The sequence below is a fragment of the Arvicanthis niloticus genome, chromosome 17, assembly GCF_011762505.2.
Source record: "Arvicanthis niloticus isolate mArvNil1 chromosome 17, mArvNil1.pat.X, whole genome shotgun sequence".
Lineage (NCBI taxonomy): Eukaryota > Metazoa > Chordata > Mammalia > Rodentia > Muridae > Arvicanthis > Arvicanthis niloticus.
In genome coordinates, this window is record NC_047674.1 from 27,816,993 (window position 1) to 27,830,647 (window position 13,655).

Sequence of the window (13,655 nt, forward strand, 5' to 3'; positions counted from 1 at the left end):
CCTCTGAAATGGTCCTCAAGCCATAGGTAGAGGAGTTGTATTGTAGATGCATTAGTTGGGGATGGATGTCCTATAGGCAATTGTTCTCTGCAGTTTTGACCAGTTAAGGATTCCTGTGATGGTTGCCACACACTACAAAAAGAAGACTGCTAATTTTTGAATCACTAATCCTTGCTGATTCTTTTGGTTCCGTATTTCTTAATCATCCTTCCAGAATCAAAATGAAAATCACCCTTTCTAAAGGCACGTTATGTCTCAATTTTTTAAAATGAGCTACGTTTTGTTGTTCTTTTTTTGTCTTTCTACAAGTTTTTGATGATTTCATACATGAGCATTGTGTCTTCATCATCTCCCATACCCTCTTCCTCTCCATTTTTGCATGCCCGGTGTCTCCCATCGCCCTAACTATACAGACTAATTATATAAGTTAACACACTTTAATTGAAAGAGTTGTGAACTTCTAAAGTACTCTGGAGGTTAGCAGTCTTACTCAAGACTAATGGTGCCTTGTTTTAGTGATTGTTTGGGAGGGGTGAAGAAGGACACTACTGTACTAAGAATCAAAGCCAGAGGATACCTGCTCCACCAGCCCTCTCTGGCCGCTGTGGCTTGTTCTCATACATGGGTCTCATGCACGAGTTGTTTATACTCCCCTGCACATCTGCTCCTAGAACTAGTTTTCAGAGAAGGGTAGAGTGTAAGATTCCAGTTTCAGCTACAAACAAGAAGCTTTGCTAAACAACAGAGCAAAACACAGAACCTCGAAACGGCACAGCCACCCCCGTAAGAAACCACATGGGCCAGCCTGGTATTATTTCATTTCCTTTATTTGGTTTGGGCTGGAAGGGAAGTCCTGGTTGTCAGTCCGTAGCTTGGTCAGCCCATATGTCTTTCCAGGCCTGCGTTTACACCGTCTCCGCATCCATATTGCTCCCACAACCAAGATGATCAGAGACAGAGGTGCCAGCGCAATGCCCCAGGAGAACGTGGAAGGAACTGTAGAAGAAAGAGAGGGCGTGAGAGGGAAATGCTTTGTTCTTTGATACAGAACAAAGCAGCATAGGTTGACAGGGAAGAAAAACATCAGAGTTTGTTTTCCTTGATAAATGTGCACTGATTTCTGGAAAGCTTGTCTATGACACCTGTGACATCTAAGAGCAAGCAAGTCAGGGGAAAATCTGATTAAAGAACATCAAAGTAAGGAACAGAAGCCATGGGGGCTGTACCAGCTGTGGGCAGTACATGTGGGAGGCACCTGCCTTTGTCTCTGCCAGCTGTCGGTGATATGCCAGGGACAACCTGAGCCTTGCTGGTGATCACAGGTGTCAAAAGGATAGACTAGCAAATAGAGGCAAAGAAGAGAAACTTTGGGTTGAGGACCTTGGATGCCAAGGCTACTTCTTGGATCTAGCTATTGTATGTTTGACTCCTAGACATCTGTTAAGGAAATACAAGAAGAGATTGTGAATACAATATTAAAAAGTGAATATGAGAACAGTGTTATTAGATATCATGTTGATAAGACCTGAATTCCACTTTATATATATATATATATATATATATATATATATATATATATATATATATATATATATATATAGCTAGGATCTGGCCATGTAGTTCAGGAGGACCTCAAACTCTTGATTCCCCCATGCTTCAGATCAAGGACTAGGGTTGTAGGTATGTAAAATTTCACATTGTGTTAGAGGAGTATTCATACACCTCTGTGTGTGCGTGTGTGCATGCGCATACACACACATGTACACATACATGTGTGTACATGTGCATTGTAAGTATAATGGTTGCAGGGTATGTGCATGGGTGTAAGTATGTAGGCATACACGGGAGTAAATGTGGATGTGGGGGAGATTGTAGGGTCATTGGAGGTGGGTATATGTGGATATTGTGTGGTAGATGTGTATGTGTGTGTGTGTGTCTCAGTGTGTCTGTGAATGTCTGTGTGTGTGTGTGTCTGTGTATGTCTGTGTGTGTCTGTGTATGTCTGTGTGTGTCTGTGAGCATGTCTGTCTGTGTGTCTGTGTGTCTGTGTGTTTGTGTGTGTGTGTGTGTGTGTGTGTGTGTGTGTGACTAGGTGCATCTGTTTCTATGTCTCTCTGTGTGTGTCTCTGTGTGTGTATGTGTGTCTGTGCCTGTGTGTGTCTCTGGATATCTGTGTGTATATCTGTGTATGTCTGTGTATATATCTGTGTGTGTATGTGTGTCTGTGTGTGTTTGTGTCTGTGTATGTGTCTCTCTGTCTGTGTGTATGTCTGTGTGTGTATCTATGTATGTCTCTGTGTGTCTGTGTGTGTGTCTGTGTGTGTGTGAGTGTGTCTCTGTGTGTCTGTGTCTATGTGCATGTCTGTGTAAATATGTCTTTGTGTGTCTGTGTGTGCATGTCTGTGTGTATGTGTTTGTGTGTGTATGTGTGTATGTCTGTGTGTTTCTCTGTATGTCTCTCTGTGTGTCTCTCTGTGTATGTCTGTGTGTATATGTTTTTGTGTGTGTGTATGTGTTTGTATGTGTATATGTCTGTGTGTTTCTCTGTGTGTGTCTCTCTGTGTATGTCTGTGTATGTATGTGTTTGTGTGTGCATATGTGTTTGTGTGTGCATATGTGTTTGTGTGTATATGTGTGTATGTCTGTGTGTCTCTCTGTGTATGTCTTTGCATATGTGTATGTTTGTCTGTATCTCCTGTCTCCTCCCAGCACATGATTGCAGGTACATGTTACCATTACCAGCTCTTTAAATGGGTGCCTGGCATCTGAATGCACGTCCACTTTACCTGTTGAAGTTCTGTCTCCTAAGTTTCAGAGTACACATTTTAAGCTATTATTTGCCATGCCTTGTGCAGGAATTACAAGGGTCTCAAACTGGGTCTATAGAGGATTCACACGCTATCTTACCATTCCACTTGGATGAGCAATATATGAAACCATAATTTCCTCAGAAACTAGTGGCACTTATCTCTCGATCCTAATGTGCCTTGGGAAGCAGCCACAGCTTCCCCAGAGACACACCCACTAAGCCAGAGCCTGGTGATCCAACATGTAAGGGATGGCAGTGCAGAGCCCACAGAAAGCCCACATTCCTTTGTTAATCTGATCCCTGGATGGGGAAGCTGCTGTCTGTGGGACTCTGACTTCGGAATCTACACAGCTCCCAACTCACCAGCACCCTCCTAGCTTGAATGGCACTGAGATGTACTGAGACATCACCCCAGATACATAAGCTCTGTCTTCAGTCTGGAAGGAGCCAGGGCAATTGCAGCCTGGGGATGCTCAGGAGAACTTGTGTGGAGATTGCTGGATGAGGCAAGAGATGTGCCTATGGTCTCATAGAGGCTTGGGTAGGTGGGTGCTGGGAGGGTACAGAGCTAAGATGGAGATGGACTTGCTATCCATTGCCATTCTGAGGTTTGGCCAAATCATCTTCCTAATTTAAAATATGCCTACAGCTGCCTCCCTGGGCGTGCAAGCTGTTATGGACCAAAGGCATCTTGCTGACTGCTGCTCCAGAGCTGCATTCAGATTCCTCTCTAGCGTCACTGTGGCCTGTACATTACTGTATCTGTGCCCTGTTAACAGAAACTATATTACCTGCACCTCTCTTTCCTGTTCAACATTTAAACAATAAGATTTAACCATTGTTTTTTTTCTTTTTGAAATGTCCTTGAACATGATACTGATTTGATGGCTTTGACTTTACAGCTGACTGCAGCCCTGAAATCCTAGTCCACACAAAGCAAGATAGAGATTTTCAACTTCATGTTCAAGATAAGGAGTGACACACCACCTTCTAGAGACCATATGAGGTCAGTGAACCCTGGTGCCCCAAGGCAGAGCCCCAGGAGGACACAGGGTGTTCCATTCATTGCAGGTTTTTATGTTTACTAAAAATTATTCCAACTTAGTTTTTATTTTTATCGAAGTATAATTTCCCAATGCCAAATGTCCACCCCACTGACAATTCTTTTTAAAGCAGAGGTCTGTGGAGCAGGGAAGTGGCTCAGTAGATGAAGTATTTACCTGCACAAGCATGGGGACCAGACTGGAGATCCCCATCACCTAATATATGCACGGTGTATGTGACAGCCTGCTTGTAAGCCAGGCACCCAGAAGACAGAAACAGAGAACCCTGGAGCTGGCTGTAGCTAGACTAATACAGTCAGTGAGCTCTGGGTTAAAGTGAGAGACCCTGCCTAAGTGTGGAGTAATTGAGGAAGACTTTCTCTGGTTTTCACACACACACACACACACACACACACACACACACATATGTGTGTGTGTGTGTGTGTATATACATATAAGAGAGAGAGAGAAGGGGGAGGTCACTAAACATGCACTCATATGAATACACACACATATGTGCACATACACCACATTCACATTCCAGAAAGAAGAGGAGGAGGAGGGTTGGGGAAATATCTTAGTCCGTGCAGTGTGTGTTGTACAAACATGAGAACCTCAGTTTGAGCTCCCAGTAGCCACATAAAAGCCAGGTGCACACATTTATAACCTGAACTCTGGGGTAGAGATGGGCAGATACCTGGGCATATTGGCTGGCCAGTCTAGCCAATTCAATGTGCTCTACATTCAGTGGGAGACTCTCAAAAAAATATAAGGTCAAGAGCAATTGTGGAAGACATCCAACATTCACTTATGGCCCCTATACTCACCTGCACACCTGTGCACACACACATACACACACACACATGAACATGTATGTACAATACACACACACATACTTCCACACATGATTTGTGTTTTGCTTTCAATGCCCTACAAGGAGATGTCTAAACAATGCATGCTTCTATTCAGCATCCAGAAAGCACTCAATAAGTTCGTTTTCCTTTCAGTGTCCCCCTGATACATACCTTCTTTGACTGTGGTGTGGAGCGACTGAAAACTGCGTGGATTCGTGGCAACACATTTAAAATCTGTATTCAGATCCTCTCTTGTGACTGGATCAAAAATCAGTGACACTTCCACATAGTTCTCGTCATTCTCTGAGTACTGGCTGGGTGAGAAAACATTCAATTGAGCAGGATATTTGTATGCAGAGCATGATGTATGTGTGTAGAGCATAATGTATGTGTATAGAGCATGATGTATGTGTGTAGAGCATGATGTATGTGTGTAGAGCATGATGTATGTGTATAGAGCATGATGTATGTATGTAGAGCATGATGTATGTGTGTAGAGCATGATGTATGTATGTAGAGTATAATGCATGTGTGTAGAGCATGATGTATGTATGTAGAGCATGATGTATGTATGCAGAGCATGATGTATGTATGCAAAGCATGATGTATATATGTAGAACATGATGTATGTGTATAGAGCATGATGTATGTATGTAGAATATGATGTATATATGCAGAGCATGATGTATATATGCAGAGCATAATGTATGTTAACCATGATGTGTGAATTCAGAGCATCATGTATATGTTCAGAGCATGATATACGTAATGAGCATGATGTACATATGTAGAGCATAATGTGTGTATTTACAGCATTGTGCACACATGTAGAGTATGATGTACATATGTAGAGCATGATTATGAATGCAGAGCATGATGTATGTTATGGAGCATGATGTATGTATCTAAAGTAGACTTGTCCTTTATAGGACAGCAAGGCAGACATTCTCAAATTAGAAACATCCGTTGTGTTTAAACTGACCACAATTTCTGCAGTGTTCTGAGAACTTACCATCATGTGTGATGCTCATCTGAGAGACTTTCTAGCCTGTCCCTGGAGGACCACATGTCCTTGCTGCTGCTGCTGCTGCCCTTTGTAACAGGACATTTGCACAATAAAAGCACATACACTCCTTTTGGTTTAGTTAGAACACTTCATTTTGGGTTAATCAAAAATACCTTCAATAATCAATTAGGAACAGAAAAATCTACTATAGGGAATTAGACTTTCTCACTGGTTGGTAAGGCAGAGGGAGTTTCCAGGACCCCAGCCCACAAGAGTGTTCTCCCTGATGGGGAAACAAGCACAGGCCAGAGGCTGTCCAAAGACAGCTGGGGGAAGGTCCTAGTCAGGATGGCTCCCAAGTGTAACTTAAGCAGAAGCTAAAGAGGTGGCATTACTATCCATTCATGTGAGCAAAGGCATCTCAGAGCGTGTTCAGCAGGACGATCAACTAAGCAGTCTGAGTCCACTAACACCAGACACCTATGGTGGCTAAGTCTTTGGCGACAAGACACTGGAAACCAATGATTAAACCACTGTGTATCATTTTCATCCAGTAAGTGTACCCGTTTAAAAAAAAACTTTGTTAATCTTCCCCAAAAGGCAAAAGAGTAACAAGCACAGGTCCAGGCTAATTCAAAGTAACAAGACTACAACTTAAAAACTGCTTGAGAGATTTCAAACTCTGTCTCCTTCCCTTTCAGCTTTCAGAGTGTAAAAACTGAGGCAGGAGATGGATGTTTATATAGAATTCTCTCTCTTCTCTCTCTTCTCTCTCTTCTCTCTCTTCTCTCTCTTCTCTCTCTTCTCTCTCTTTCTCTCTCTTCTCTCTCTCTTTTCCTCTCTCTCTTCCTCTCTCTCTTCCTCTCTCTTCCTCTCTTCCTCTCTCTCTTCCTCTCTCTTTCTCTCTCTTCTCTCTCTCTTTACCTCTCTCTCTTCCTCTCTCTCTTCTCTCTCTTTTCTCTCTTCCTCTCTCTTCCTCTCTCTCTCTTCCTCTCTCTCTTCCTCTCTCTCTTTCTCTCTTCCTCTCTCTCTTTCTCTCTCTTTTCCTCTCTCTTCCTCTCTCTCTCTTCCTCTCTCTCTCTCTTCCTCTCTCTCTTTCTCTCTCTTCCTCTCTCTCTTCCTCTCTCTTCCTCTCTCTCTTCTTCTCTCTCTCTCTCTCTCTCTCTCTCTCTCTCTCTCTCTCTCTCTCTCTCTCTCTCTCTCTCTCTCTCTCTCTCTCTCTCTCTCTCTCCCCTTTAGAGACACATCAGACCACAGGTCTAGGACAGATACTGTGTCAAGTCCTTATAATATTTATGAGGGCTTGTGAAGATCTTTGAGTCATGAGTGTAACAAAGTGGAAAACGAAAATGAACTGATTCTGAAATATTTTAGACACGTGAAAAAAATATCAACATTTGAAATGTAAACAAATAAAATAACCAATAATAAAATAAGATAGAATCGAGAAAAAAATGTTTGCAGAGTCAACTAGTAAACTGCAACTCAGAAATATAGAGATGACAATGTTGAGCAAAATATAATTTTTAAAGTTCTGAATCCCTAACAGTTCATACCTTTATTAAATGCCATTTTTACTGAAATATATAATATAGATTATATACATTTTATATATAATATATTATATATATATTATGTTGCATTTTTATATAATATATAAATATATGTGTATATATATTTCATATGAACAGGCCCTGAATGTAACATTGCCTCCAGAAGAAAGTAAAACACAGCAGAGAACCCCTCCCCCACTTACTGGAGTAGCCCCTCGGTGACACGGCCTCTTGGGTAAGCCACTGAGATAAACGTGCTGTTGGCCATCCACCACACAATGGTGTTAGAAGATGTACTAGTTCCCAGAAACACCTTGCACGGGACTATCAGCCTTGACCCTGTGTATAGCAAGATATAACACAACAACCATGAGAACCCAGCAGGGAAAGGGACTGCCTTACCTCCCAATCCTCAGGAAGCTCTCAGCACTGGGCCTTGCTTGTCTTCTCAAACGTCCCTCATAAGTTAACCCCTTCCTTAGAAGCAAGCTTAGTTTCCTCAAATAGCTCTGCTCAAGTAAAAATTTAGCATTTATTGACCAAATATCGCTGGCACCATCCACTGGTCCACACAGCAGGCAAAAGCCCCAAAGCACACAGACTTGAACGGCTTCACCTGGGACGCTGCATTCCTACAGGGCATTCAATACTCAGGAGCTGCTTCCTTCCACAACCGAGGCTAACTACAAGAAAATCCCATCATGAATGACTCTTTTTTCAGCCATTGCTGGTCTCAACTTTACATTTTCCCAATGGGATGCTTCATTCTAAGAGGGTCTGGGTTTAGAATCAACCCTTTGAAAACCAGTGGCACAGTCTAAGGACAGTGCTTTCTCTACAGGTGTACACTTGGATGGTGCCAATCCCTTGCCTCAACCTGAGGAAATTATTTTTCTTTCTGAGTCACCCAAGAGGAGACGATGGAAAAGAAGAGTTCACTTCTTACTCTTGAAGATACAGCTTCTACAGTTTGCCTGTTAGTATGTCTGGCCCCAAGTCACACCCAGAGAGTGTCAGCAACTCTCCATCACTTCTTGTCCCTGGAACTTGATATGCTCCCCAGCAGCTATAGCAGCCCACTATATGTGGGTCATGCCTACAGTCCAGAAAGCCTGGCCCCGTGCCCAGAGCTGGGATAAAACAAAACAAACACACAAGAAGTAGTCGTGTAACTGCACCACGCACTGCAATGCCTTCAAAGGAACAGATGGGACTGGGCTCCACTTAGTTGAAGAACAACTGAGTGAGACCTAGGAAACTGGGAACCAGAAAGTACTGTCTCCACTACTCTGGCTTTTGAGAAGATGGTCAGATAAGCAAGAGGAACACAAGTAATTTGAACCCTTGCACAAGAGCCCCTACCTCTATGGCCTCCAGGTAAACTTTAGCATTTAAACCCAACCCCAAGCAACACTGAATAATAATGTTTTGTTTTAAAACAGATCCTGGGGGAGTCTGGGAAGAGGCTGGAGAGACGGCTCAGCTGTTAAGAGCACTGGCTGATCTTCCAAAGGTCCTGAGTTCAATTCCCAGCACCTACATGGTGGCTCACAACCATCTGTAATGGGATCTGACGCCCTCTTCAGGTGTGTCTGAAGACAGCTACAGTGTACTCATATGTATTGAATAAATAAATCTCTAAAAATAAAACAGACCCTGAAGCCAGAACTTGGTGAACGAGCATCAGAACTATAAATCCTGTATTATTAGAACAAGCACATGAAAAGGTGTCAGCTTCCCAGGCACACAGACCAAACGACCCGACTCTGAGATTCTGAAGTGTACTGTATCCCCGTTACTCGTTGGCAGCTTTTCCTTGTGCTAAGTAGTAGAAATAAAACCTTCATAGAGAGTTGGTGTTGACATGGGATGGGCTCCCACCAGACAGAGTAGATGCTCAATAAACGGGCAGCCCTTCCCTCCTGTGAACTTCAGAAAGTGTCTATACAGTTACTCATGTGCCTTCACGGGCCACCTACTATGGACCATCCAACAAGTCTGCTGACCAGACATCCTGCATCAGCAGGGGGTAAAAATGGAAACCCCTTTTCATCATACCACTGATGAATATACCAGCTCCTCTAATAACAGGAAACTGTCTGCAGTCGCTGCTGGCTCTGTTTGACAAAGAGAATCTTACAGGAATTCTGAGCAGCTGGTAAATATTGAGAACATGAGTTAAGTTGAATGTACTAAACATGCCAGCTCTGTGAACCCCTTTCTACATTTTTTTTTAACTGTTACCAAATCATTTGCCCCCATTACATTTAGGTTTTTGCGGGTATAACTTTCAGAAAATAAAGTATCATTGCTCTCAAATAATGGCAATACTACTAAACAATACTTGGCAAAGACAAAGCTTCCAACAGTGATCATGTCAGCCCCTATTGTGGGTCATGGACTCCACTCAGGCACTGTGCACACAAAGGCATAATGTGGTCAGCAGACACAGGTCCTCAAAGCTCTGATCATTTCAGGCACCACCATGGGCATATGGATAAAGCAATTCTTGAGGTCCTTACCCAGAGATGCTGGTATTGTCTCCAGGGGAGAAATGATCACAGGAATAGGTTCTGTGGTTGTTCCTGAGAAGGTCAAAAGAAAGAGATTGCATTAGGAGGGAAGTCTTGGTTTCCAGCACAAATTCAGATTTCCTTGTTTAGCTAATTAAGTGGCCCTTCCCCATGTGACCAGACATTGTGAGAATCAGCCTTTGTCTGGCAAAGGAAATGGGTTCTCTATGAAATTGAGCATCTTAAGCCAATGCTTTTCCCAGCAGAGACATTACTGGAAGAGGCCACATTCTTCTGGCAGATGGTCTTTGTTATCTGCTCCGTGATGAACAATTAGCTACTCCTCTCCCAGGCTTCCTGAATGCTCACTGATGATATGATATTCACAGGATGGGTTTTGCCTAAAGGTTTTGCCCTCCCTCAAGACTAAAGAGCCGCATCTTCAAGAGCAGGCTGGGGGGAGGGGTGGGGGGAGAGTGGGTTGGAGAGCTATCTGTGTGTAAGACTAATCCTGCACTGGGCACTAAACTTAGTGTCACACCTTGGTCACTGATGTCTTATTAACTAAGGTGGTAAACTCTTTAGGAAGACTGGAGTGGACCTCCAAGAGATTCAACCTAGCTGGATAAAACTGGGTGCCTAAAGTGGGGCCACTCATCAAAATTTATTTGATTGATTGATTGATTGATTGATTGATTTTTTTTTTTACTTACTCACTTTACATCCCACTCACTGCCCCCCTCACAGGGTCACCCCCTCCCACAACCCCTCCCCTTCTCCTCTGAGCAGGTGCCCCGTCCACTGGCATTTCCCCCACCCTGGCACTTCAAGTCTCTGCAAAGCCGGGCGCTTCCTCTCCCACTGAGGCCAGACAAGGCAGCCCCATTTAAGAAACTAGTATGACCCTAGTTTCACAGCTCGGTACAATACGCAGGTCTGCCGCCCCCTAGTGTTTCTGTGCAGTATCACACAAACAAGTAGTGAAGCCTGTTCTCAGGCATCATCACCCTGAACTGAGCAAGATGTGATCCTATTCTCTTCTCACGGGACAGGATAACAAGTACATGTCAGAGGCTTTAGTTCAGGCAGTGTAATGACACAGATGAGTCTCTGGGGATCACGTATTTTATTCTATTCTCCTTTCACCTCTCTTCCTCTCCAGCACCTAAGAGCTGGGGGTAGACATTGAATGACTGTTACATGCTGGCCAGCCCTGCCTATCACATGCTCTTCGCACATAATCTGTCCTGGCATAGGCTGAGCATCATCTCTCCGGGTTTTCAAAATCTGACCTACTCTACAATCTGAAACTTGTTAAGCAGCAATATAATGCTGTGCGTGGAAAATTCCATACTGTAAAACTTTGTTTTAATGCACAGAATTATTAGAATACTGTGATAGTCGAGCCGGTGGCATTCATGAGTGACCTCAGCATGGAAGAGCCACAGTAGGTTCTCTAGTTAGACGCCAGCTAATAGCCGCTGGACCAAGTATAGCCCAAGACGCTGTCTCAAAAAAAAAAAAAAAAAAAAAAAAAGTAAATAAAATATCACATCAAACTATCTTTGGGTTATGTGTAAAAAAATATATGACGCATACACTAATTTCATGTTTAAACTTGTGCCTATCCCCAAGACCTCATTATGCTGGTGAAAATATGCCAATTCTTGAGAAAAAAAAATCAAAATTTTGAAGGTTTCTGTTGTTAAGCCCTCAGGCAGGTAGTGGTCGGCCTAGACAAAGCCTAGATATACCTTCAGCAGACAACAACCAGGGCATTCTGCACAGGCTGGGTCAATGCACAACGCTCTGGTCAAAAAACCAGGTAAAACAGTGGTTCTCATCCTTCCTAAAGCTGTGACCCTTTAATACAGCTCTTCATGTTGTCATTTTATGTCAGCCATAAAGTTATTTAGTTGCTACTTTATAACTGTAATTTGCTACTGTTATGAGTTGGAAATACCTGACATGCCGGACAGGTGACTTCCCCAGAAAGGGGTCGTGACCCACAGGTTGAGAACCACTGCAGTGAACCCTCTGTGCCTCAGAAGTATATGCTAAGGCCTGGCAAGAGTGTCCTAACCAGCTAGCTCAGAGTGCTCGAACCTTCCATTTCTCAGGACCCCTTGGTTTGGCCCCCTCTAGTGGTGAGTTTTAGCCTTGCAACTTTCAAATACCTACTTTCATCCCTTTCCTGCCCAAGTATAAATTCTCCTTCTCTTGGAACTCCCTGCCATGTATTTCTTAAAGTATCTTGTCCGTGTTTTAGTAGCATTAGAATAGTTGGCATACATGTCTTTCTTTTTTCCTTCATGCCAAAGACATTTGGGGGTTTCTTGGTGATCCTGAATTTATTACCATGCTGCTTCTAGAACCAGGCAAGACAGGTACCTCAGTGGTGTGTATTTACCTTTGACTCGGAGTTCAATATTCCTAGTGATGTTGTATTCCTTGCCATTGTAGGTAAATGTCATAACACATCTGTAATAGCCTGCGTCTTCCATGGATGTGTTGGATATCAATAGACGTGTGGGGTTTCCTGCACTCAGAAATTTCTTATTGCCTTTATCCAAGAGGATGGAGCCCTAGAGGGGAGATGTATCTTAAAGTTACATTATAGAATAACATAGCTCTCAAACATTGTAATAGCATCGTTGTCAATCAATGTGGAATCTACAACCCAAGAATCTCTCTGGCATATACTTACTTTGACCATTTTGTCTTTGGGGTGCATTTTTAACCGTACTGTTAGAGAAATGATGTTTTCCCCTCTTGGGGTGGAATATTGTCATGTAGCCCACACTGGCCTTAAACTCTTGATTCTCCTGCCTAAACCTCCTGGCTTCTGGGATGACATGGGTGTCCCCCTACACCCCATTTAGAAAAAGGAATACATTTTTTAAAAGATTAAGTTATTTTAAACCATTTAAGTTCAAATATACTTAACGTCTAACCACCTTCTTCTGACTATAAGCAATACCAAGGAAATCACTACTAAACAGCCAGGAAGACATGGAAAACTAAGGCTGGAAGAGACTATGTTGGAGGGATTTCTTTAAAAAAATTATTTCAATTTTAGGACTTGCTGCAGGGGAGGAAATTTTGTAAGTAGTTAAATAAGAGAGATGGAGGTCCATCTTCTCATAAAGACGCAGAGTCCTGGAGGGTTTTAACAAAACAGCCCTCAGGAGCAAGGCCTCCAGGGAAGTGGAAGACCGGTAAAAACATCTTGAGTGTTCCTGTAGCCTTGCGTATATTGCTTCCTACACCAGGAAAACCCTGCATGCACCTGTGATCTCGGCACTTGGGAAGCTGAGATAGGAGGATTATGAGTTTGAGGCCAGACTGAACTATATAAAGAAACCCTGTCAAGAATGGGGAAAGGGGTGATGAGGAAGAAAAGAGGAAAGGAGGGAGGGGTAGGAAGGAGGGAGAGGGGGTGGGAAGGAGGAGGGAGAGAGGGTGGGAAGGAGGAGGGAATGATGGAAAGGAGGGAGGGGTGAGAAGGAGGGAGGGGTGGGAAGGTGGGAGGGGCAAGAAGGAGGGAGGGAGTGTGTCAAGAAGGGAAGGGTGGAAAGAAGTACAGGGGGGGGTGAGAAGGAGGGTGGGAGTGGGGGGATAAAATGTGATCACAGCTCAAGGCTTTTAGTAATGAAATACAACCCAAAGTGACATCATAATCTTACACTGGGTGAGACACAAAGTAAACTGAGACTGCCATGGCCCTTCCTTAAAATATACTTAATTAAAGGGGGGACCTCACAGCTCCTAGCTTGAGCAGACAAATATGAACACAGGGTACAATATCACAGTTGTTCTATAAACTTAGACTTTGACTCAGTTTCCTCTGTCCCTGTCATCTGGAAAGGGGAGAAAT

At 43.3% G+C, this 13,655-nt stretch overlaps 1 protein-coding gene across 3 annotated transcripts in view; it reads right to left on the reverse strand.

Moving 5' to 3' along the window:
• Positions 1-809: 809 nt before the first annotated feature.
• The window catches only part of Il1r2 (interleukin 1 receptor type 2), a 40,598-nt gene continuing 27,752 nt past the window's right edge, over positions 810-13,655 (reverse strand). For all 3 annotated transcript variants that reach the window (XM_076914984.1, XM_076914983.1, XM_076914985.1), the window contains exons 5-9: positions 12,189-12,363; positions 9,788-9,850; positions 7,469-7,604; positions 4,878-5,020; positions 810-996 (exon numbers count right to left, since the gene is read on the reverse strand). In XM_076914984.1, the coding sequence (XP_076771099.1) occupies positions 812-996; positions 4,878-5,020; positions 7,469-7,604; positions 9,788-9,850; positions 12,189-12,363 (702 nt within the window). In that variant the 3' untranslated portion in view covers positions 810-811. The remainder of the gene's footprint in view (positions 997-4,877; positions 5,021-7,468; positions 7,605-9,787; positions 9,851-12,188; positions 12,364-13,655) is intronic.